Genomic DNA, 27,178 nt, shown 5'->3' with positions numbered 1-27,178 from the left:
GCAGATTTCATGCTAGGCTGCCTATCCCGTGACCCTCGCGTTCAAAACATTTATTCCAGCACCGATTACTGGGTATTCACTCTCCTGGACCCACGGTACAAGCAAAATCTTTCCACTCTCATCCCTGGAGAGGAAAGGAGTGTGAGAATGCATGAATACCAGCAGGCCCTGGTGCACAAGCTGAAACAGTATTTCCCTTCTGACAGCGCTAGCGGCAGAGGGCGTACTTCTGCGGGACAAGTAGCGAGGGAGAGTAGGCGAGCTGGCAGCTTGTCCAGCCCTGGCAGGGGTACGCTTTACAAGGCCTTTGCCAGTTTTATGTCACCCCAGCAAGACACTGTCACCTGTCCCCAGTCTCGGCAGAGTAGAGCTGATCTTTACAGAAAGATGGTGAGGGAGTACGTAGCTGACCATACCATCGTCCTAAATAATCACACAGCTCACCAAAAAACTACTGGGTTTCAAAGCTGGACATGTGGCACGAACTAACGCTGTACGCCTTGGAGGTTCTTGCCTGCCCTGCCGCTAACGTGTTGTCCGAGCGGGTTTTCAGTGCAGCTGGTGGCATCATCACCGATAAGCGTAAACACCTGTCGACTGACAGCTGACGCTAATCAAGATGAATAAAGCCTGGATTTCTCAGGATTTCCATTCTCCACCAGGTGAAAGAAGCTCAACCTGAATAATGTATGCACTCCTCCTCCTCATTGTCCTCCTTCTCCTCCTCTTTGTACACTAAAGCAGAGGAAACTGGCTATTTTTTTTCCAGGGCCAACTGGCTATAGCTATAGTACTCTATGTATTTAATTTTTATGGAGGGCCACCTACCTGCTCCTCTGGTTTGAAAACTTTTTTGGACTGCCACATACAGGCACTCAATCTATTTAATTTTTCTGGAGGACCACCTACCTGCTCCTCTGGTTTGAAAACTTTTTTGGACTGCCACATACAGGCACTCAATCTATTTAATTTTTCTGAAGGACCACCTACCTGCTCCTCTGGTTTGAAAACTTTTTTGGACTGCCACATACAGGCACTATCCAAATTAAATTGTCTCCATAGCAGCCTCTACACGTCGTCTTTTTAGCTGCCTCCACACGTTGTCTCCATTGCTACCTCCACACGTCATCGCCATAGCTGGCTCCAAAAGTCGTCCATATAGCTGCCTCCATACATGGTCCCCTTATCAAACGAGCTGTGTCAGGCAGAATTTTGTGTTGTTTTCATGGCTTCCACATCAAACTTGTTAACTTTGTCGCCACCCTGCTGTGTAATCCACAAAATATACTGACAAACTTTTATCATTTACCAATATTATTTCAGCGCTTCTTGCGCATCTGTTTACATTCCCCTCACTCGCCATAACCCAAACTTATAAGAACACTACTACACTTGATCTTATACAAAAGGTTCTTAGAGGTTCTGTATGGGGAGGAGCCGAGAGACAGGGGCTTGGATTGGCGAAAGCTCGCCTGGCAGCGGAGCGCCAGCTCCATCCCAAGATCCAACTAACATAGTTTTAACTGCAGCACCTTTAATCTACTACTAGTTCACTGCCTCCGTACATGGTCCCCTTATCAAACGAGCTGTGTCAAGCAGAATTTTGGGTTGTTTTCATGGCTTCCACATCAAACTTGTTAACTTTGTCGCCACCCTGCTGTGTAATCCACAAAATATACTGCCAAACTTTTATCATTTACCAATATTATTTCAGCGCTTCTTGCGCATCTGTTTACATTCCCCTCACCCGCCATAACCCAAACTTATAAGAACACTACTACACTTGATCTTATACAAAAGGTTCTTAGAAGTGCTGTTTGGGGAGTAGCCGAGAGACAGGGGCTTGGATAGGCGAAAGCTCGCCTGGCAGCGGAGCGCCAGCTCCATCCCCAGATCCAACTAACATAGTTTTAACAGCAGCACCTTTAATCTACTATTACTTCACTGCCTCCATACATCGTCCCCTTATCAAACGAGCTGTGTCAGGCAGAATTTTCAGGTGTTTCACCAGATACATAGTGGAACTCGGCCCATCTGTCGCCGCCATGCTGGAGACCTGAAGTTGCAATCATAGCAGCGCAATATGGATGCCCCATACTGTTGCTCTTAATCATGGAACCATTTCCGAAAAAACAATTAAAAATAGAACCACTATTCTATTCCATTATCTCTAGGTGAAATATTCAAACGACCCGGCCTGCTTTGAAAATTATAATTTTTTCAAAGTAAACGCTTCTGGCCCCCAGGTCCATTTTGGGTGGGGAGGAGCCGAGAGACAGGGGCTTGGACAGGCGAAAGCTCGCCTGGCAGCAGACCGCCAGCTCCATCCCAAGATTAGGCAGCCTCAGAGGCATCCATGCATGCTGCCCCTGCTGTTTCCTGTCCATTTTGCCTCCACGATCCTCCACAGCGTCCATCAATGTCTCCATGCGCAACTTTCAACTCTCTATACCCCAGACGCTGGGGCACGAGAGGATATGCAGCACATCATCCCCTTATCAAACGAGCTGTGTCAGGCAGAATTTTCAGGTGTTTCACCAGATACATAGTGGAACTCGGCCCATCTGTCGCCATCATGCTGGAGACCTGAAGTTGCAATCATAGCAGCGCAATATGAATGCCCCATACTGTCGCTCTTAATCATGGAAGACGTCTCCATGGTTGCCTCCACATGTCGTCCCCTTATCAAAAGAGCTGTGTCAGGCTCATTTTTCAGGTGTTTCACCAGATACATAATGGAACTTGGTCACTGTCGCCACCATGCTGTGTTATCGACTAAATATACCGTCAACCTTTTGTTCACATAGGAAATCATTTCAGCGCTTCTTGCTCACCTCCTTTGGTGAAGCCTGAGTCCATTTAGGGCAGTGATGGCCAACCTATGACACGCGTGTCAGTGCTGACACGCATAGCCATTTTCAGTGACACGCGGCCGCCGGAGAGTTAAGTTTCATCCTCTGCTCCTACACGGCCAGGTGCAGTAGCCGAGAGGCTGAGAGATTGTCCAGCACATTGTAATAAATAGATGTAGTATGGCAGTACATGGTAGGATCAATCACACAACCTAGGATTAAAGTACCCTAGAAGTTAAATAATTATACATATTTGTTATATAAACTATAAATATCACAAAATTATGTTTTTTTTTTGTCAAGGTGACACACCACCCGAGTTATGCTTGGTTTTTTGGCGAATTTTGACACTCCAAGCTCATAAGGTTGCCCATCACTGATTTAGGGTATGTCGCCATGACATTCTCTAGCCTGCCACTGCTGCCGCTGCCTCTCCATGCCGTCCCCTATAGTGTCAGGGTCAATTATTGCATGTTTTAGATGCTATCTAGCGTCATTCGGTCACTCTGTCATGGCCATGCTGTTGCCCATAATTTTGGCATAATGGTGCGATTAAGCAGCCTCAGAGGCATCCATGCATGCTGCCCCTGTTGTTTCCTGTCCATTTCCATGGTGTTTCCATCCTTTTCTGAGGTTCCCAGGTGTTTGGCCAAGCTTCCCTGTGCAGAGCCTTGGTCCCCTTGAAAAATGCTCGAGTCTCCCATTGACTTCAATGGGGCTTGTTATTCGAGACGAGCACTCGAGCATCGGGAAAAGTTCGTCTCGAATAACGAGTATCCGAGCATTTTAGTGCTCGCTCATCTCTAGTAACCAGGCAACTCTGAGAACACATCTGTATTCCTTACTACAAACTCTCGAGCCTCTCGCTGTTGCTCTTTGGTAAGGGTATCGGCTATTCGCACTTCTGTACCCAGCACTGGCTTATCTGCAGCCTGTGAGGGTATCGCAGGAGGTGGACTAGCCAGAACCATCTCTGTATGCAGACTCTCTCTGTCTTTCCAGGCCTTTAACAGATTTACATGATAAGTCTGCTCGGGTTTTCTCCGTCCGGGCTGACGTATCCTGTAGTTCACCTCTCCTATTTTCTCTATAACCTCATACGGTCCTTGCCATTTAGCGAGAAACTTACTTTCTACAGTGGGGACTAGCACCAACACACGATCACCGGGATTAAAGGTTCTTACTTTTGCTGACCTATTATAAACCCGGATTTGAGTCCTTTGTGCCTCCTCCATATGCTATTTGACAATGGGCATGACGGTCGCCACCCTGTCCTGCATATCTAAGATATGGTCTATTACACTTTTGTGGGGGGTGGGCTCTTGTTCCAATGTCTCCTTGGCTATGTCCAGGAGACCCCTGGGATGTCTGCCATACACTAACTCAAACGGCGAGAACCCAGTAGAGGCTTGTGGAACCTCTCGGATGGCGAATATTAGATATGGCAACAGTACATCCCAGTCCTTCACATACTTGTTTACCACCTTCTTTAGCATACTCTTTAAAGTTTGGTTAAACCGTTCTACCAATCCATCCGTCTAAGGATGGTACACAGAGGTGCGTAACTTTTAATGTTAAAGAGCCTACATAGCTCCTCGGTGACTTTTGACATAAAAGGAGTCCCCTGATTTGTGAGGATCTCCTTGGGAAGTCCCACCCGGCAGAACATGGCAAACAACTCTTTAGCAATTAGTTTCGCTGAGGTGTGCTGTAGTGGGATGACCTCAGGATATCGGGTAGCATAGTCCATGACTACCAGGATATGCTGATGCCCCCGAGCGGATTTAACCAAAGGACCGACCAAATCCATGGCGACCCTTTTAAAGGGTACCTCAATAATGGGCAGAGGACGGACTTCGAAAGTGTACCATGGGAGCATGCAATTGACACTCAGGGCAAGTTTCACAATAGCTTTTTACCCTATCATACACTCCTGGCCAATAAAAACGCTGCAAGATGCGTTCCAGAGTTTTTGTGGTACCTAGGTGCCCTCCCAACACATGCTTATGTGCAAGGTCTAACACCATCTGACGATATGGCTGGGGTACAATTAACTGCTCCCAAGTTTCACTATGCTTATCTGCACCTGGGTGCTGAGGTACACCATTAATCTCTACCACATTTTCTCTGGCGCGGACCAGAGTGGGGTCCTGGAGTTGGGCAGTACCAAAGTTGTCACGGGATACCTCCAAATCCGACAACTGCGGTCCTTTCACTACCTCCTCAGTTTCGCCTGCCATAACATCTAGGGGAATCATTACACTTCCATCTTCTGTGGCAGTCACCCCTACGGCAGGAACTCCAGAGTATGGGTCATCAGGCTCGGGTTCAGAGATCTGACCAGACAACACAGGAGAACAACCCCCCAACTCTTGGTTTCCCCGCCATAGAGTCCAGAACATGGGGAAGTCCCGTCCCAAGATAAGGTCATGGGGCAAGTTCTTGACAACCGCGGCCTCATGTAGTGTCTCTCCACAAGAGGTCTGGAAGTTAATAACTGTGGTAGGGTAGTCCTTTACGTCCCCATGGATGCACAGGACACCAATTGTGCACCCTGTGACTGTCTTGGGGTCTATGAGGGACCCATTAATCAAGGTCACCCGACTGCCTGAGTCCAGCAGGGCCAACACTGGATGCCCTGCCACAGTCACCCGGCACAGGTGGCGCTCATCAGCAGAGTCGGGACTAATAGCTGTGTAGACAGGGGCAGCATAGAGAAAAACCCTTCTGGCGGAACTGCAGTCCATGGGCTCTGAGGAATTGGGGCAATGGGCTGCAATATGACCTGGCTCATGGCAGGTCCAACAGGTGGGAGCCTCCCCCCTCCTCCTCCCCTGGGGTACATCCCGGACATTGGGAGTTGTCTTGCCCCGGGAATTTGTGGGTGACACGACCTTCCGTGCCTTAGGGCCCGCCTGGTATAAGGGGCTTTCTTTGTCAGGGCCTGAGTGGCACAAAACCTCTCCACCAACCCCACCAGTGCCTCGGCATCAGACGGGTCCCCGTGTCCCACCCATTGTTGGATCTCACCCAGCAAGGCCCTCAGGAAATGGTCCAAAACAACCTTCTCGACCATCTGGGCTGGGGTTGATGTCTACGGCTGATGCCACTTGCGGACCAAGTGAACAAGTTGGTGCATCTGCCCCCTCGGTGGTAGCGCCTCCTGGTATCTCCAGCTATTCACTCTTTGAGCGCGTAGATGCTGATCCACTCCAGGTCGGGCTAAGATCTCTGCCTTTACCTTGGAGTAGTCACGGGCATCCTCCTCGCTCAGGTCGTAGTATGCCTGGTGGGGATCAGCGACGAGGAAGGGGGCCAACACCTCTGCTCAGTGCTGCTGTGGCAACCTCTCTTGGGTGGCTACCCTCTCAAAGCCTGTCAGATAGGCCTCCACATCATCCTCACTGGTCATCTTGGTCATAGCTTTGCGGACCTCTTTCCTGGCGTCCTTCACCGTCATTGCTGAGACAGTCCTTTGCTGAGCAGCGGTCAGGGCTGTTATCTGCTGGAGCAGCAATCTGTTTGTCTCTTGCTGCTGCACGTTGGACTGGACAAGCTGCTTGATTAACTCTTCCATGGCTGTGGCTTGCAGCTTCAGTGCTGTCGACTTCCAGGACATGCACTAGTGTATACTTCACTGCACTTTGCCCGCATCCTCCACCATATGTGGGGAATTGCTCTGGTAGTTGACTGGTAGCAGTGCAGGAAGCAGGGACACACACCGGTTTAAAGTCCAACTTAAGTGTTTTATTCACACTTGCAAAACAGAACACAAATTCAGCCTTGGCTTAGGCACATGCAAAAATGTTACAAAAGTAATTCCTGCCCGGCTAGGCGCTGTCTAATACATTTGATGGACCCTAGCTATCCGGGTACCAGGCTGCCTGGCACACGCTCTGGGCCAGCAGTAGTACAGGAGGCACTCGGTTACCTTTGCTGTGAGAATGCAATCTCGCCTTCAGCTCTCCAGGTAGTGCCTCTCCTACAGCTTCTGGCCTGCAGATTAAATCAGGCCTGTGACCCGCACCTGTGGGCAATTCAAAAACCCAGGACCGAAGCCCGGGTGGAGTAGGAGCCCCACTACCAGCCTACCCCTACTCCATAATAAGCAGGCCCAGTACAGACATTACAAATGTGTCTGTGTTAGCTAGGCCAACACGGACAAAACAGACTATTCCTGCTTATCATGTCTGCATTAACCCTTGGGTTACTGCAGACAAACCCAGGGCTTTTACCACATTCATTTCATCTGCCTGTATGACACATAGCGGTTTTCCCAAATAACACCTCTCACTTTCTAACACCCTATAAAACACGTAAAGGGTTAACAAACTTCTTAAAAGTGGTTTTTCATACGTTGAGGGGTGTAGTTTCCACAATGGGGTAATTTATGAGTCTAGCTATTATTTAGGCCTCTCAGTGTCAATTAGAAGTTGAGCAGGTCCATCTAAATACGGGTTTTGGTGATTTTACAAAAAATGTGAAAAATGATACCTAAATTCTGAGCCTCATAACATTCTATTAAAATATGTGGAATCTTAAAAAACCATCCAACATAAAGCAAACATTTGGGAAATTTAAGTTATGAATTTATTTGGGTGCTTTGACTATCTGCATCAAAAGTAGAGAATTTAGAACGTTGAAAATAAATAATTTTTCCAAATTTTTGCCAAATTTTATTTTTTTTTCATAATTAAATGCAAAATATTTCATCCAAATTTTTAAACTAATTTGAAGTACTATGTGTCATGAGAAAACAATCTCAAAATCCCCTGGATATCTCATAGCGTTCCCACGCTATAACCACTTATAGTGACACAGGCCAGATTTGAAAAATGGGGCCGCGTCCTCTAGGCCAAAAGAGGCTGAGTCCAGTAGGGTTTAAAGGAAATGTAAATATTATTGTTTATACCCACAGTGTTGAGAGTGGTGAACTTTATCATACCCCAGAATAAAGTTTCACAAATGAAAAGAGGCAGGTTGCCTTGGAATTATTCATAACATTGGGAAAGTTGTAAATATTTCTAGCTGTACATTCGACAATAAAGTCTGTGAAAACAATAATGAATAAAAAAACAATTAAACATAGCATTAGACATAGATAACACATAGGTAGCTTTGAACTGTGTGAGAAGAAGAGAATGCAGCTATAAAAGGCTGATATGTGACTCAAGGAATAAAAGGCTATGTTATAATCTATACTGTAAGAATTGTATATGAATTGTCAATGTGAGTAAACTGTATATGAGATAAGACACATTTTTAAGCGGTCAATTGCAAGCTGTTTGTTTCCAGGATTATGGGTGGATCATCAGTCCTCAGGAGACTGAAGCTTTCCTTTCATTTCTTGGTTTCTCATGGAGATTGATCAGCCTATGAGAAAAGCTGTACTGCTGAAGCCTGAAGAGAGGAGGATACATTCAGCTGATCTAGGGAGTTACACAGTATATATTTATCCCTCCCTTCTCCATTTCATGGAATCAGGAGTCAGGAACACAGGGGGCTTATGGGATGCCTTATAAAGACCTGTCACTGGTGTGGGGAGAGGCACATTTAGAGACAAGCTAAGAGAATGAACAGATAACAGAATGAAAATAAGGAGTGTTTCATAGAAAAGCTGCCCAGCATTACGCCTACTGAGAGATGAAAGGGAGAATAGAGCAATCAGAGGGTGAGAATTAGGAAGGAGGCTAGTACTAAGCTGCTCATCTCTCCATCACACTCTGGCGTAAGCAGTAACAAGCCTACAAACTCAGCAATTTGCACTGAAAAATGCTGCCTGGCCCAGGCGACACAGCTGAGGGAGAACCCAAGAGCAGCCATGGCCCTGCTCAGAACCCTGGAGAGAAGCAGAAATGGGAAGAAGCCAAAGCATTTTATGAAAACCTGACCCCGACCAAGAAGCCAAAGTCGGTATGTACTGTGCTATGTAAAGGCTCTAACATTCATTCCATTGTTAAAGGGCAAAGATAAATAGAAGAATAAGATAAAATGTTGTGATTGAGAAACTTGTTTGATTCTGCCACCTAAGTACACTTTAGTACATGAAACACAGTCTTACTCAATTCATCGTATCATCTGTCACACTTCATATTCTATTTTTGTCACCATTAGTCAGTAGGGATGGGGTTAAATTCTACTAGGAGATGTGCTAGTGTATGTGTTGTCTATGCAGTGTGACAGGGGATAGTGACAGAAGCTGATGTCCCTAGTTCTCATGAAGGTGATTGTTTGTGCATAAAGCTATGTGACCGACCTTCAGCTGTGGGATCAGCAGCGGATGTGGACAGGGAATTCAGCCAAGGTCACTGACTTATGACCCTATTCCAAAAGAAAAATGTCATGGATAATATATATATGAATCTGTAGTCGGCATACATCAATGTGTGTAGCCTCACACATTATACATACAAATACAATATATATATATATATATATATATATATATATATATATATACATACATACATAATCTCATATATGTACTATGATGGAACATAGTAATCCCATTCAACTATCTGTTGATCGGTCTTTCTCATTAGGATACATCAACCACTATCATTGACTGTATCTTTACTCAGCGCGTAGGCTAAATAATGGAGTCATGATATTTGAAATCATCAATCCCCTACCATTTTTACTACAAACAGTATATAGAAACGCTAGGATATGATATAACATGATGAAATGAACATTCAAAAGCTTGCTAAACAAATGAATAGGCTCAAGAATTAACATCAAGATCTAGACATCAATCCTTATAGCTTAGAAACAGAAGAGACCTCCTCCCTTCCACCAATACACACACCAGCATTTACACTGCAGCATAACACAAGTAAACATGTAATCTGGATTTAGGAGATCACCAAACGCTACAGTGATTACATATTCATTTTGATAACAACAGCCAAATTGTTAGCATAATGTAATATTTTGTTCACATAATCAATAAATTCTAGCAGTTTGTAAAAATGTAGAGTAGAGTGTTTTTGTGCATGATTTTTAAATGTACCATTTAATACACTTTAGTTTATTAAAAAGAGCTTTATATTATGCTTTATATTTTCGAAATATTGTTGTTATATGATTTTTTAGTAACTTCTTTTATTGCTGGCATATTAGAGGCACAAAATTGGCTCTTGATCAGACCAGGGGTACTTAGTTTGGTTCTTGACACCAAATGTGGTTAATGATTCTGTGCAGCTAAACATATTTTTACAGAATATCTCAAAGAGAAATAATTAGTTTGCTTCCTGGCACCAATCTGTGCAGCCCACCCATCCACATAGAGAGAGCACAGTGTCATCCTTTCTTCCATGTATTGCTCTCAAATTTCAATGTTGGTTTTGCAGATACACATAAGCACCTATGTTTGTTGCTTATTTGTACCTTTTGTGAGAGAAGACAAATGGTACCACAACGGAAAATGGTTTACACACATTAATGGTCTACTTTGTGGTTTACACTGATGTAGTGAACTGTTGGTCTGTATGAGTTTAGTGTTAACCAGTTCCCTCCACTGCACTGACTATTTCCCTTTTTTTTGTGTCTGGTCCTGGCCTGAGAGCTGGTACACAACATGTTTTTTCAGTATGGTACTTTTTAAATCTAGTGTCATAAGGCCCGATACACACGAAAGTATGCCCCTACGGCTACAGCTTACGTCCCCCAGACAGTCGTAGTATATACTTCTGCTCTTTTTGTGCAGACAGAACAGAAATGTGTGGAAGCTTTATGGCAGCTATATTATTAATTGTGAAATAAAAGTCAATAAAGGAATACAATCTTCAGGAAGTGATAGAGTAAAGCACATCCCCCACCACCTGCTGCCTCTAGAGATTGAAGAGGGAGAGGAAAGATGTATGTAAAACATTATCTGTATATATGGTTCACCATCCCTCTTATTTAGGTCCCATTGATACAGTATAGCTGTCATTAAATACCTGCTGTGATCATTCATTATCCAGTTTTTTTTTATTGATTCACTATTGTCAGTGAACACAAAAAGAACAGGTTCTAAACTGATCAATGATCACACAGTTTCAAACTGAAGTGTGAAAAAGCCCATTGAAAAGAATGGGTCTGCAAGGCATCAGTGAAAAATCACTGAAATCAGGAAGAGAAAACCAATTTGTATGTGTCCATAAGCCATAATGGGTTAAGTGAAAAATCACTGATGAGAAAAAAACACCAATGTGAAACCACCAGTCTAACACTAATATAATGTACTTTATCTAACAAACTTATAATTAACTGATAGAATTGGTAAAATTGTGCCCAATAATCGCATTACTTAACCACATGGCCTTAATTACAATTATAGAAAATGTGACATCTTGAGACAAGAAGCAGGTGATGAAAATGAAACCCATCTGTGAGATATATTAATTACCCTAAAGCAAGGTTTAGATCAGAAAGGCATCAGAAGTTCAGAAAACTCCAAAGTGATTCCCAACATATCTGCAGAAAGGAAACCTTACACAATTATCTTAACCTAAAAAGGTTTCTAATAAGTCTGAATTAGGGCTCTTTTACATTGGCTTTGTTTTTTTTTTTCACGTTCGTGATTCAGTGATTTCCATGGATGCCTCACAAAGCCATTGATTTCTATGGGTGTTATCACATTGGCTTGTATTTTCACTGATCCCTTGTCCGTGGAAAAAATTATGAAATGTGTCCAATTTTTTTCACTGATGCGGATCATGGAAAGCAATAGAAGTCTATGGGTCTGCATTAGTTTTTTTTTTTTCACTGATGAGGCTGGAAAACCAGGTGTGATGTTTTCAAAACAATGTTAATTCAAACCTTCAGGTTTTTTGGGGGACACTGAGACAAAACGGATGCATCACGGAGACAAAACAGAACGGATGCGCAACTGAAGCTGAACATCAACGCCAATGTGTAAAAACCCTTAGGGTTTATTGTTCATTGTAATATATTGCAATACTAATGTATTGCAGCATATTACATAGTCAGCCTATGCATTCTATAGGCTAGGCATAGGCTGACATCAACACTGTGCATTCAGCAGCTCTTGGGTCTTTCATCGGACATAGGGCATCGTCTTGGTAATGCCCTAAATGAGCTATCAATTCCCCAACACACCGTGTAGAGATGAGGTCAAAATAATAATTCACATAAAAAATATTACATTGCAGTGTGTCCATGAGGCAAGACCAACAAATAACACTGACTGAGTCATAAATATTACAAATAACTGATAATCACCTACATAGAGACTCACTGAAGCCACAGAAACACTCAAAAAATAGTGCATTAACAAAAAAGAATTACATTACCACATAGTGTATGCCCTCGGGTGGGCTTCATCAGGGGATAATAACCGTATTAGAGGCTCATACCTTATATACACATGTCTGCCATGGTGGAGCAAAGAACGCAACTACGAACTTGCTTCTTCGGCATCTGAACCGGAAGCGTGTCATACCCCAAGAGTCTTTGTGTGTGTGTCGCTGACTATGCAGCTGTTCTCCTGGCTTGCAATGTGGCCCTTGGTATTGAAGCAATTTTTTTCTGCATAACTTTATTTGCCCCACTCCTCTTTGTAATTTCGCTTCCCTTTATTGAGATATGTGGTCTTTGTTGTCAGGTCGAGCGATGGCATAAGCCGGGCTGGACTGTAGTGGGATACCACCAGGTCGCTCCACAGGCGTGACTTTGCTCGCAGTGGCAGCCAAGGCGAAGTACAAAATTGTGGAGCAGAAACATGTCCCATGCAAGCTGGCGCAAAATCCGATCAAGTGCGCCAAAATCCCCTGTTTAATGCTGCGCAAAATGGAAATCATCAGGAAACACGACGAAAATGCGCCGTGCGGACCCTTAGTAAATGAGCCCCACAGTGTCACTTCCAGAATCACACATAGATATACAGCTCCACCCCCAGTATCACACAGAGATATACAGCGCCACCCCCAATGTCATACAGAGATATACAGCGCCACCACCAGTACCACACAGAGATATACATTGCCAAACCCGGTATCACAAAGAAATATACAACGCCACCCCCAGTAACACATTATACAGTGTCACCTTGCGTATCACTCATAGATATACAGCGCCACCTTTAGTTACACATAGCTGGTACACCTTTTCTCGCTGGATATCATCGTACTGGAGCAGGGTGTGACGTCACTGCACCACCAGGAAACGAGGTCCTGTGTGCTCCATGCTCTATGGCAGAGCAGAGAACATTCCGCCCAGTTCTCTGAGATGGCTCCTAAAAGGGATCTCCGCTGCTTCAGACTTGTTCAGACCATGTCTAACCTGGCAGAGATTTTAGCTATAGTCTCTGCCTGCCTCCTGGAAGCTCCAACCTCACCCCACTCTCGGTGTGGGGTGGAAAAGCCTTCAAACTGTCAGGCATAAAGCTTAATAAATACCTTCTTCACCCAACAACAGGCAGGGAAAGCCTATTAAAAGCCCCCCAATGACTGAAAAGTGTTAAGGTCCTGTGGCTGAAAATCAAGCCCATATCATCACTTCCCTTATGCCCTGCTTAAGAGTTAGGATGAGATGTTTGTGCCAAACGTGGTGCTGTGAGTTATGGATATATGTCTCTATTCCGGTCTTGTCTGTCCAAGAGGTCTTGTGGTATTTTGAAATGCAATCCAATTTTAGAGGATTTTTCCTGGCAACCATCCTAAACCAGCTATACTTGTTCAGTTTATTGTATTGTCATGAACTTGAACAATTAATGCGTTAAATGAGGCCCATAAATTCTTAAATTTAGTTCTTGGATTTTTTTGCCCTTTCTGCCATGCTGTTCTATGATTAACATTGGCAAAAATAGGGCAGCATCCCAGTAATTTATGTTGTTATAATTAACAGAAAAATGATGGAAGGCAGCCTTCTGTATATGTAACCCTATGGGGAAGGGCAAGTGAATAGAAGACCTTTGCCTACAGTAGAGCATAATTAAACTCCTTAATAACCTGGCCCTTTTTTTTTCATTTCCATCTTTCACTCTCCACCTTCAAAAATCTATAACTATTTTTATTTTTACATGTAAAGAGCTCTGTGACGGCTTGTTTTCTACGTAACAAGTGAAATTATTTTTTGATTTTGACTTTGGTGTACAGAGCTGTGGGTGGTGTCATTTGTGAGACTTTTGATGACGTTTTCAATGCTACTATTTTTAGGACTGTACAACCTTTTGATCAGTTTTCATGGGATTTTTTTATATTTTTCAAAAAAGCAAAAAAGCGCCATTTTCAACTTTGGACACTATTTTCCATTATGGAGTTAAACGCAGTTATTATAAAACGTTATTATATTTTGATAGGGTATTTTCGGATGTGGCGATACCTAATGTGTTTAAGATTCTTGTTGTTTATTTATATTTATATCAGTTTTAGGGAAAGGGGGGTGATTTGAATTTTTAGGTTTTTTTAATTATATATTTTTTTTTAAACTTCTTTTTATTTTTACTATCTTTAATACCTCCCTAGGGTACTTTAACTCTAAGTTGTCTGATCGATCCTATCATGTATCATTTTCCTCCTTATTCATTAAAGGAAACATAACTTTTGATTTGCTGCATTATGAAGCAAACATACCTTGAGAATGCTGTAGCTACACTGATGCAGGGTCATATATTGGTTAATCCCTGTGCTGAGTGGTTTTGCTGATAAAACAGATATGACATTATGATAATGAAGCTCTGCCCCTTCTATGGCTCCTTCAGCGCTTGCTTCCGCACTTCTCGTAGCATGTGAGTTTTCCTCTGCAGGAGTTTGTGCAATCACTTTTCTCCCTGCCAGACAGAATAATCAATTGCTTCACCATCCTCCAGCTGCTGTGTTTGAGTGATCCAGCTCAGGTTGATTAGTAATGCCATTTGTAATTCCAAGCTCCCTTGTGTAATGTGTTGATCGAGGCAGCCGAGCTGACCCAGTTTCCCAAGGTCCTGAATGTTATAATTGTTTTTTCAGCAAAACCACTCAGCTCAGGGATTAACCAAGATGTGACCCTATATCAGTGTAGCTGCAGCATTCTCAAGGTATGTTTGCTTCATAATGCATGAAATCAAATGGTAGGTTTCCTTTAAAATGTGCAAACCACAAATTGTAATGAATGGGTTAAGACGAGACAGCCTTTGGTCTTTGGAAGACCCAAGGATGTCATAGCAACCGTTCGCCACTCCCCGATAACGTCACTGGGAGCAACGATTGTCAAGCAATCAGCAGGATAACATCCGCGATCGGTCCTAGCGAGTTGTTTCTTTGGTGCAGCCATCACCACAAGGCAAGTGACTTACCCTTCTATTCATCCCCTGGAAGCCAGGGCTAGTTGAGAAGGGTTAAACATCACACTGACCCACAACAAGTATCTCCCAGGGCTCAAGTCAGCAAATTTCCTGACTGGCGTCACAAACATTTCCCTACAAGTCCTTTTACCCCCTTTTTCAGTGAGCACAGTGGGTTACCTGGTCCCCCCTTTCAGTAGAGAACCTCAGCCTAAGGGGAAGAGGCATCACACAGCCTCAAGGAAAAAAGGGTTTTTCTGGAGAGTTTGCCTTTAAGGTATGCATGGTGAGAGAAATACATGTAATTTGCAGCAGGTCACAATGAGATTTTATTTCCCACATACTTACCTACACAATAAAAATCGTCATCTGCTCATCTCGGGCTGCACAGGCCAGCCGACACTAATAACGGCAAGTGAAATCCAAAGGAAAGGAAGAAAATGGCCAGCAGACTTAAGGCGTTTCCTTTAAAATAGTTTTATTTATTTAGTCCACATTAAGAATAGCAATCCATGGAGCAGAAAATCCAGATAGACTTACTTTCGGATGCATTTCCGGTCCCAAAGAACCTTTAGTCATTGATAGTGAGTGGTATGCAGGTGGAAGTGTTTGGGCAAAAAAGCCCACAAAGCTCCACCCATCACTATATCACATATATACAAAATGAATAAATGTACAATATACAAGAATAACAATTGCCAAAAATACAAATAGAGTTAATAGTTTAAGATCAAATGATTATGTACATTTAATCCATTACCAGAATCTAAAACCCCTTTCTATTAAGAAGGCAACGTCTAAGAACTCCTCTTCTCACGGGTTTATTAACCCTCTCCAATCCATTAAATCTCATATGGGTCAAATCTCCTGCATGGGAATTACAAAAATGTTTGGAGACATTAGAAATATTAGTATTGGTATCGGTCAGGCCTGACCCTCCAATATGTTCTCGAATTCATTCCTTCAGTCGTCTGCTGTTAGAACCCACATAAATAAGTTTGTAGGAAGTGCATTCAATTCTGTATATCACTGATCTAGTGTTGCAATTCAGTAAACTTTAAATTAATATTTGTATTATCTGTTTTAGACATAAAAGATCTTATTTTATATACAAAGTTGTGACATATACGATTTGCACTGCAACATAAAAACCCTTTAGTATCTAACCAAGTCAACCTACCAGATGGTATTTGTGGGCAACTATGAGATAAAAGGGAACCCAAAGTTGGTAGAAAATTTGCAACCTTCCTCCAAACATTTAGATAACATATCATCATCATAAAGCAAAGAAAGATATTTTTGAACTATATTCCTTACTTACCACATTAATTATTCGCTAATTACCACATTAATTCCTATGGAAATAGCAAGGCTTTGCTTAATTTTTCATGAACTGCTTCTGCTATTTTGTCTAGTTTTTGTTAAATAAGTTATAGCATAGTGGAAACTGCTGTGCCATGTCCTTGTCCATGTGAGGCCTTAAAGGGGTTTTCCCACAAAGCAAGTTAGGCCCTGTCCACAGGTACGATGCTCGGCAATCTCTGTCAGCTCCATAGAGATGAACGAGGCATTGCTACCACCTACACCAATCCTATACTTTATTTTTTTCTCTTTAAAGTGGAAAACTTAAAGAGTTATATCCATGAAGACAAGTTTCTTAAATGTACTCAGGATAACAAATATAATACATTCTCTAATTCAAAGTTCAGCATTTCACAGATATAATTCCTATATAAAACCTATCAGTCGTGGTGTACACAATTTTGGTTGCCCCTAGAACTGGACCCTGGATCTTCTGAGTTTAGGGTCGGCAGACATATTGCTCTTCTGTGTGACCCTGCGTTGAGCTTCTCTCTGCTCTCTCCCTCTAGCGCCCACCCTTGCATTCCAGCACAAGCTCACACACATACACATTGGGAGAGATTTAGCAAGTTGCCTTAGAGTAAGAATATGCTTAGTTGCCCATAGCAACCAATTACATCTTAGCTTTCATTTTACCAGTGCTCATGAATATTTTAAAGGGGAGCTGTAATGGGTTGCCATAGGCAACTAAGCACATTCTTACTCTCAGGCAGCTTGATAAATCTCCCCCACGGACTTCCTTCCACAAGTTATACATCACATCATGAGCAGAAAAAAACTGAAAGCTACAAGCAGATAAGATCTTTATCCAGGGGGGAGGGAAGAAGAGGGAGGTACATAGCAGTGCTGTGTATGCTATGGTTATAATAGTAGAGCAGAGATTGTCATGTGTAATATGCATCTAATAGATCTCATCTCTGATCTGTCTCATCTCTCTTTCTATGTATCAGATACTACTACTATGTTCAGAAGCTAAATTACTGTATATAAACAGCCTTGTGTAGAGGATACAGGTTCTAACATATAGTTAGCAAAATTGAGAATTCTATATAAAGTGTAGATCTTTTTAATATAATGCAATAAATATGGCTAACAAACACAATTTCAGGCTGCTTTCACATGATGCATTTTCATTTTGAACCCACTGCGATCAGGAAAAAAAATGAAAAACACATATATAAATGAGGAAAATGTGCTTTGGATTGTTAAACATTAGTATTAATGTTAAATGCCCTAAAATAAAATGTTATTCAATAATTAACACCGAAAAGCCTTGTGTTAAGTACATTTCAGTATTATAAATGATGAGCAGATTTATTGACTTTATTTGTAATTTCTTCCTTCAGCCAAAGCCACAGAATGCAATCACCATTGCCATTTCTTCACGAGCACTTTTCCGCATGGAAGAAGAAGAAAAAGTTTTTGAGGAACGGGGACTAGAAGAATATGTTAAATACCAACTGGAGCATGAAAATGAGCCATTCAAACCGGGAGCAGCTTTTCCCTTTGTTAGGGTAAATTGTTGATAAATATTGATATTATAAAATAGGGACTTGACCTGAGTTTAAGCACATTGGGGGTCATTTACTAAGGGCCCGATTCGCGTTTTCCCGACGTGTCACCCGAATATTTCCGATTTGCACCGATTGTACCTGAATTGCCCCGGGATTTTGGCGCACGCGATCGGATTGTGGCGCATCGGCGCCGGCATGCGCGCGGCGGAAATCGGGGGGCGTGGCCGAACAAAAACCCGACGTATTCGGAAAAACAACTGCATTTAAAAACCGAAAATGTGTCGCTTGGGACCCGCTTACCTTCACCTGGTCCAGCTCGGTGTATTCCGGCGCGATCAGATGCATTTCAGCGCAGCAGCGCCACCTGGTGGACGGCGGAGGAACTGCCATCATAAATTCCGGCCGGACCCAAATCCAGCGCAGAGAACGCGCCGCTGGATCGCGAATGGGCCGGGTAAGTAAATCTGCCCCATTAAGTACATTCCAGGAAATAATTGATATTGTTTGTGTAATGAAAAGATGTAAAATTTTTCCAATACATATTCTGGATCAGTTCTTCATGGTTTCCAAGATCTCTGATGTTGTCTGCTTCCTGTCATGCAACAGGAAGCTTCTATGTTTACTTCCTGTAGATAAACACTGGTCCATGGTCATGTGATCTCACACAGGTGTATGGCTCGTTGTATAGAACACAGAAAGTTGTCCTATAGGGACACATAAACCCATCGGTCACTTAAAATATAGCTTTTATTGGTATTCACTAAAAGATGGATGAACTCCGTCCAAAAAAGCGTTTAAAAGTTTACAGAGTGCAGGTGCTGGAGTTTATACCTTAGTTAGGTGAACAAGATTTATTGGGCAGCATATGTCAGTTAAGAAGGATGGGACTCAGTCCTAGGATCGAGGGGTTTAGGAGCTGAGATTACATAGGGGGTCCGTGTCCCTCTATTTAGTGTATTTCACATTGGGTTATTAGACCCACTTCTGTACTCTACTGCCCACAGTACTGTAGAACCTATCCTCAGAGTTTTTATGTATAGCAGGGCCCCACAATGTTCTACAGCTCTAACTAGAACCCTCTCTAGACTAATTTAGGTAATCTCTGCTGCAGCTAAATAGTTGTATTTCTGATTATTCTTGCACCTTAGGTGTCCAGCTATCTCCTGCCTCTGAATTAAAAACTAGCAAATTAGCCCCCCCGACATGTTTCGCCACATGCCGTGGCGTCCTCAGGGGGATCGGGGCTATAGCCACTATCAGGGCTATAGCCACTATAGCCCCGATCCCCCCTGAGGAAGTAAACATAGAAGTTTGCTATTGAATGACAGCAAGTTGAGATCTAGAAAACCGCAAGGAATTGCTACAGAAAGTATATTGGAAAATTTTATAACTTTTCATTACAGAAACAATAGTTTTTGCTGTAATTTTGTAACAGTGGACAACCCCTTTTAAACCCAACTACATGGCAGTTACCAAATATTACATTATAAAAAAAATAGTATTATAGTTATTAGTGTACATTTATGAAAGTAGGTTTTCCCCTATACTTCCCCTATTCCCAGGTAATAAGTGGAAAAACCTGAAATCATACTTTTATGTGGAGATTTAATGTTTTAAATTGATTTAATCCAAGCACAGAAGATATCAAAGGAGCCATTTGTTTATTAAGGTCATGAATAAAAGGAATAAAAATTAACAAGTCTGTGCAACTTATGATAATCCTATCCTGCCCATAGTTCATTCAAGCCATAATGTTATCCACAGACTCAACAACACAGGCAGTGTAAGGTATAATCCAGTAACATCTGTAGAAACTAATTTTTTAAAACATCAATATCCCGATCAGACTTATGGGTTTCGGATGTTTGCCTTCACGCAATGATAAAGGCAATACTAAGACTATGACTAAGCCAAATAGACAAAACAATAGGTATTTATGATAGGTATTTGTATTGGGATATTGATTATGAAAGGTAACATCCAGCACTTTTTAAAGAATTTTTTCCACATTTGGAATTTTTTTCCTGCTTCCCAGTACACGGCATGGAATAATAAATAACATCATGGGAAAGTAAAATTTGTTACGCACAAAATAAGCCCTCACACAGCTCTGTACACTGAAAAATGAAAAAGTTATGGATTTTTGAAGGTGGAGAGCGAGAAATGAGAGAAAATAACCTTTGTCCTTAAGGGGTTAAGGGGATTGCCTTTCAAGGTGGCAAAAGGAGGCATTGTTCTCCATTTAACACCTTGGAAAACATATTTACATAATTTGGCATCAGTGAGTATGAGCTCTGTGCTGCCAAGAGATTTAGTCAGACAGAGAGAGGGTGGGATCGTCAAGGGAGGCGGTTACAAGTGGTTCAAAGCGTGTTTAAGAGCAAAAGACCTAGAGCCCCCGGAGGCATTTAAATAAAGATAAAAGTTAATTTTATAATTAAACTGCTGTAGAATTCACGGCCCTGAAGTCTTGTTGCTAAGAGCTACATAGCACTGTGAATGGTTAATAAAGTAGATTCCAGTGAAAGATTTCCTTTAAAGATGAATTCATAAAAACAAAATTGGCTTTTACCTTGCATTATCTGTGTTGCAGAGTCTGTGGCTTATATTGTGTATGAACAAAGTCAAACATCTTTTATATTAAACATCTTTAAAAGCATCTTTTATATATAAACTTTCAATGATAAGTGTGAACATGCATGCACCTTTAGAAAGCATACATTTTCCCTTACTTTCTCACAAACCTGAGTGGCTGTAGTACAACTGTCTGAAAAAAAAACAATTCCCAAAAATCCCTAGACATGGAATATTAGGCCTATATACAGTGTCGGACTGGCCCACCAGATTATTAGAGGAGCCTCTGGTGGCCTTAGGCCAGAAGTGCATCTATGAGGCAAGTTGAGCCTCCTGCCTCAGATGGTACCACCTGCAGCAAGATGGAGGTCAGCATAAGAGGCATAGCCACTGGCTACAAATAAGGACTTGACACCTAAAAAGAGTGTCTCTTCATACCCTATTTTAGTATAAGCACAGAGAACCTGTTACCTAAAAAAAATAACCAGATATATTACTTCTAGTCGTCCCCAAAGATCCAGCAGAAGACAACCTAATTTGCAGGATAACAAGGTCTGTATCTGAAATATGGGCCCCCTGTAATAATTTACTTGGAGCCCCAGCCCAACACTGCCTAACCAATTCACCCTTGAGTTCACAATCAGTGAGCTTGGCAGGCCCCTGTAACATCACTTGTTCTACATCACCCTGGCCTGCTGAAACCACAAGTTACTGAAGTGGGTCCTGTGACCACCGACACTTTCCAGATGAGCTGGCAATGTTCATTAATGGCCGTCACAAGCTGTTAAGAGGAGGCTGAGCAGAGCAAGTACACTTTTTCATATTAAAAAGTGTTGATTCCAAATGAAGGAATATTCTTCAAGGGATATTCCAGATAAGCACTCCAAAATAGCATCTGAGACTTATCAGTTATTATGCGACATGAACCGGACCTTACACTTCCTGATGTATGTGAACAAGTAGGATGAAGATTTAAAATACACAGGCCCAGGTGTCACTTGTATAGTTCTATTTCTCTTTTCACTTCTATGCATTAAAGTCTATCTTTTTTTCCATGCCAGGCTCTTGAAGCTGTCAACACTCAGCTACGAGAGCTTTACCCAAGCAGCGAGGATCTATTTGATATTGTCCTAATGACCAACAACCATGCACAGGTTGGAGTCAGACTCATTAATACCATAAACCATTACAGTAAGTATGTCCTTTGAAGTATGTGCCTCTGTGACAGGATAGTAGAATTAAACAGTGTAGCAATACTAATAATATGTTGGCACAGAGGGGGCATATAGACAGTACTCTGTAAGTAGCAGGATATACTTTATCATAATAATTTTCACAAATGGACATAAAACATGTATTGATTGTTAAAGCGAACCTGTCACCAGGAATGTCATATTTAGCTGGTGATAGGTTCCAATAGCCTATGCTATGCTGATTTTAAAAATGCATTGTCAGCATTCTGTATAATTTCTGTACTTTATATAACTTTATTTCACATTGGTTCCCTACCAGCAGTGTGTGGTGAGTCCCAGAAGAGGGGTAGCAGCAGCCTGTGTGTGCCTGTATCTCCTCATGCATTTTTCCTCTACTCCGCAGCATTCTTCCCCCTGTGATGCCTGCTCAATGCACATGACAGGAAGTGAGGAGGGTACAGAGCAGCATGAGTGTGGAGGAGAGGAGACTAACAAAGGCTGCAGCAGCCCCTCTCCCCGGACTCACCACACACTGCTGGCAGGGAGCCAGGTAATGTAAAATAAGCTTAACTACTGAAATGATTCAGAATGCTGACAAAAGCATTTTTAAAATAAGCATAGTATAGGCTATTGGAATCTGTCAACAGCTAAAAATGACATTCCTAGTGACTGGTTTGCTTTACATATTCCTGATATCATTGGAGAAGGTGGAAAAAAGCACATCTAAGAGGTGTGCATAATTATGCAATGAGCGTGCGCCGAACACCTTATCTGAGATACCGTAGAGCACGGGAGACTAATTTGCATATTTTTATTCTGAAATGGTACTGTTTTGTGGCTAATGAAAATAAGAAGCATCATCCCCATGAAGATGCTGATATTTATATAAGCTCAGCACAAAAAAATGTGTCCAAGTAGTTATGATAGATAATTAGAATTAGAATCCAAAATTGAGGCTCATAACGCCTTTTATAGATGTATAGTTTTTATTTATTGTATATCAAGGGAAAGGCAGCCTGATTTTATTTTTTTGACTGCTATTTGAATGATTTTGTAGGAGAACTGAACTCTGCATATTACTTCAGTTAACCATTAAGTTAACTACCAAAGTTTGGTCCACTTAACTACCATAAGTGAGGCCGGTTTCACATGAGCAAGCCTGATCAGTGAAACTCACTGGGGGACATTCACTAAGGGCTGTGTGCCAGTATTCTGTCGGACTCTGCGTATTCTTTTATGTGCAAACTACTTGAACATGTATTTAAGAAGTGTCCGCATCACATATGTGGCGCATGCGACCATTTTGTGTTGCGGCTGCACTATTCTTCATGCAACACAGATTTTGTCATTGAAATCGATGTTCCAATGCACGGTCATACGCCCCATGTTAAAGGTACACCAAAAAAAGTTGGTGCACTCTGTCAGGGCAGTGCAGGGAGCGGCAGATTCATGTACAACAAGCTCCATGAATCTGGTGCACTCTGCACACTACCCAGGCAAACTCCACATAGTAAAATTGGCACTGTTTTTAGTAAATGTGCCCCACTGCATCTGCTGTCTGGAATGTCCAGCCCAAACGCTGAGCAGCTAGTACTGAACTCAGCATGTCAGTTCTGTTTCTGTAGCGTGGAGACAGGTCATTTCAGGCAGCACACCACTCAATTTTGACTGATCATGTTTACATTTTAATAGTTAATGTAAAAGATGTGAAAGTATATTATAGTCACTTCAACTTCCTTCTGTTTCAGACTTGTTTATTGAGCGATTTTGTATGACTGGAGGTAACAGTCCTATTGGCTATTTAAAAGCATACCACACAAATCTATATCTATCATCTGATGCTCAAAAAGTACAGGAGGCCATAGAAGAAGGTAGGTAAAACCTGTTTTATGCAAAGACACAATTTAAAGGGGAATGTGCAATACATAAAATACACTTTACCTTAGAAATACATATTGGAGGTGCAATATCTCTCTAATGCATACAAGATGTTGCTCACTGATGCCTTTATCTTTCGAGTGACTGTGCAAGGCAACCTCCAGTACACCCAGAAACAGACTCAGACTCAGCAGACAAGCAGTGGAAAGTGGTAGGCATTGGCGAGCAACATCCTGTAAGGATGGGTGTACATACTACAAGTATTGTATTTTCATGGGATAGAGCAGTCTCATCATGGATAGAAAGGCAATCCCTGCAATATTTTTAAAAGACCTACAAGTGGCGCTGCTCTGGGGTGGTGGAAAGCATGACAGATTCCCTTTGAATTTAACAGATGCATGTGCTATCAGTGAAAAGCAGTGAAAAGTGTAAACTTCAGTATAGAGCTGATGAGTGAATAAGCATTAAAACATCTTTATCCCCAATGTCTTTCTTAAAATGAAATGTTACCTTAAGCCCTTAATGACTGCTATATCAGCTTTTTATGCCAGTGTTTAAAGGTACTTCTGATGCAATGTCTTCTTATGGCAGTGCCTCAGAAGAAAATTGCAGGACTTAGCGTCCTGCTGGTGCCAGGGCTGTGCTATGTTTTATTAGTATGCTTATTTTACAGAAAACGCAAAAATCAAAATTAAAAATCTTAATGAAAAAAGATGTCAAAACTGGCAATTTTTAATCGTTTATCACACAAAAAGTTATATTAAATGCAGTAAAAAAAAACTTCATAAACCCCAAGTGTATACACAAACAGCCAAATTGACAAAAAATTTCTAAAGTTAGAGCGGCTGGAAGGTGGCACGGCAAAAAAAATCCCCAACCCTCCCGCTCCCCAAAAAAAAGTATTTCATTATGCAATGGAAAAAAAAAAGTTTGGTATCACTATATGCATATTGCCGCAGACAATATTTTTGCCACAGGTAAGGTGTAACCGTTGTGGGGAATTGCTCTGGTAGTTGACTGGTAGCAGTGCAGGAAGCAGTGACACACGCAGGTTTAACCCCTTAAGGACGCAGGGTTTTTCGGCCGATTTCTCGCTCTCCAACTTCAAAAATCCATAACTTTTTCATTTTTCCGTGTACAGAGCTGTGTGAGGGCTTATTTTGTGCGTAACAAATTTTACTTTCCCGTGATGTTATTTATTTTAACATGCCGTGTACTGCGTAGCTGAAAAAAAATTCCAAATGTGGAAAAATTGAAAAAAAACGTCACGTGCGTCACGTTCTTGTGGGCTCAGTTTTTACGACTTTCACTCTTCGCTCCAAATAACATGCCTACTTTATTCTTTGGTTCGGTGCGATCGCGGTGATACCAAATTTATATAGGTTTTATTGTGTTTTAATACTTTTTCAAAAATTAAACGAATGTGTACAAAAAAGAAAAAAAAATTTTTTGCCATCTTCTGACGCTAATAACTTTTTCATACTTTGGCGCACGGAGATGTGTGAGGTGTCATTTTTTGCGAAATGAGGCGACGTTTTCATTGCTTCCATTTTGAGGTCTGTGCGATATTTTGATCATTTTTTATTTCATTTTTTATGTTATGTAAAAAGGTGTAAAAGTCGCATTTCGGACATTTGGGCGCCATTTCCCGCCTCGGAGGTCACCGCCGGCCGTAACAGTTTTTATATTTTGATAGATCGGGCATTTTGGGACGCGGCGATACCTAATATGTTTGTGATTTTTACTGTTTATTATGTTTTATATCCGTTCTAGGGAAAGGGGGGTGATTTGAACTTTTAATATTTTATTAATTTTTTTTATTTTTTAAACTTTTTTTTTTCTTTTTTTTTTCACTATCTTTTAGACCATCTAGGGTACATTAACCCTAGATGGTCAGATCGCTGCTACCATATACTGCAATACTTCTGTATTGCAATATATGGCATTTTTGCAGCACATTCATTACAATGAGCCACTGGCTCATTGTAATGAATCTGCAGCTGCCAGATAGCCTCGTGTCAAAAGAAGACACGAGGCTACCATGGCAACCGATCGCCGCCCCCCGATGACGTTCGGGGGCGTGGCGATCGAAAAAAAGATGGTGGCGCCCGCGCGCCGCCGTCTTTTAAATGCCGCCGGCGACTTTGCCGGCGGCAACGGGGGGGTTAATAGCCGCGATCGGTGCTAGCACCGACCGCGGTTATTAGCGGTGGGGGTTTTATGCATTTTGCAAAAACCCCCACCTTTGTATGAAGAGGACTCAGCCCGTGAGCCCTCTTCATACATCCCTTATACCTCTGCGCCGTAGAGCTACGGCGCAGAGCGTTAAGGGGTTAAAAGTCCAACTTAAGTGTTTATTCACACTTGCAAAACAGAACACAAATTCAGCCTTGGCTTAGGCACATGCAAAAACATTATAAAAGTAATTCCTGCCCGGCTAGGCGCTGTCTAATACATTTTGAGGACCCTAGCTATCCGGGTACCAGGCTGCCTGGCACACGCTCTTGGCCAGCAGCAAGACAGGAGACCCTCAGTTACCTTTGCTGTGAGAATGCAACCTCACTTTCAGCTCTCCAGGTAGGGCCTCCCCTACTGCTTCTGGCCTGCAGACTAAATCAGACCCTAACGAGGCCTGTGACCTGCACCTGTGGGCTATACAAAAGCCCAGGACCGAAGCCCGGGTGGAGTAGGAGTCCCACTACCAGCCTACCCCTACTCCATAATAAGCAGGCCCAGTACAGACATTACAAATGTGTCTGTGTTAGCTAGGCCAACACAGACAAAACAGACTATTCCTGCTTATCACATGTCTGCATTAACCCTTGGGTTACTGCAGACAAACCCAGGGCTTTTACCACCAGCATTTCATCTGCCTGTAGGACAGATAGCGGTTTTCCCACACAACACCTCTCACTTTCTCACACCGTGTAACCGTGACAAGTATTATTTAATTAGTCCGTTATGGAGCAGACATAGGACAGAAGATGGCCGCTGGTCACATATCCACATCACATGTCCTGCAACTGCCTGGGCAGGTCATGTGATCACCACTAATTTTGGCAGTAGTCAATTGGTTGCAGTATATCCAGTATGGTCAGTGTTTTGGTGAGATGTCATCTCAGTGAGGCAATGTTCAGTGATGGCAGTTACACATCATTACTATGGTAACAGAGGGAGACTGTCTGTTACATCACCACTGGGAGCAAAGCATAAGATGGAGGAGGAGTTACTGAGAACTAAAGGATCATGCGACTTATAGTTTCCAGTGGTGGCCATCTTGGTGATAACTCCACCTACTTTAGAGAGGCCATACAATGCTGTGAATCATACAATGTTGTGAATCATAAAATCAAACTATTTTAGCTCCATTTTGTCACTAATGACATTGAGTTTTGTTATATTCATTTATTTATAGCATCATGGGCTTTTATATCATACTTTCATAGTCCCGGAATACCCCTCTAAGCATTGGTCTATTATAAAAAATAGCATTTAGCGCAGCCATGTGACATCCATTCAAAAAAAGGAGGGTGCACG

The 27,178-nt window shown here is 42.2% G+C and overlaps 1 protein-coding gene across 1 annotated transcript in view; it reads left to right on the top strand.

Annotated features, from left to right (window-relative positions):
• Positions 1 to 8,275: 8,275 nt before the first annotated feature.
• NT5C1A (5'-nucleotidase, cytosolic IA) overlaps positions 8,276 to 27,178 on the top strand; it is a 30,594-nt gene continuing 11,691 nt past the window's right edge. The window contains exons 1-4 of the mRNA XM_072136488.1: positions 8,276 to 8,765; positions 17,829 to 17,996; positions 21,632 to 21,761; positions 23,512 to 23,634. Coding sequence (XP_071992589.1) covers positions 8,625 to 8,765; positions 17,829 to 17,996; positions 21,632 to 21,761; positions 23,512 to 23,634 — 562 coding nt within the window. The 5' untranslated portion in view covers positions 8,276 to 8,624. The remainder of the gene's footprint in view (positions 8,766 to 17,828; positions 17,997 to 21,631; positions 21,762 to 23,511; positions 23,635 to 27,178) is intronic.

This window comes from Engystomops pustulosus, chromosome 2, assembly GCF_040894005.1.
Source record: "Engystomops pustulosus chromosome 2, aEngPut4.maternal, whole genome shotgun sequence".
Taxonomy (NCBI): domain Eukaryota; kingdom Metazoa; phylum Chordata; class Amphibia; order Anura; family Leptodactylidae; genus Engystomops; species Engystomops pustulosus.
Note: the sequence above shows the minus strand (reverse complement) of the source record. Positions and strands in the feature narration are given on the sequence as shown.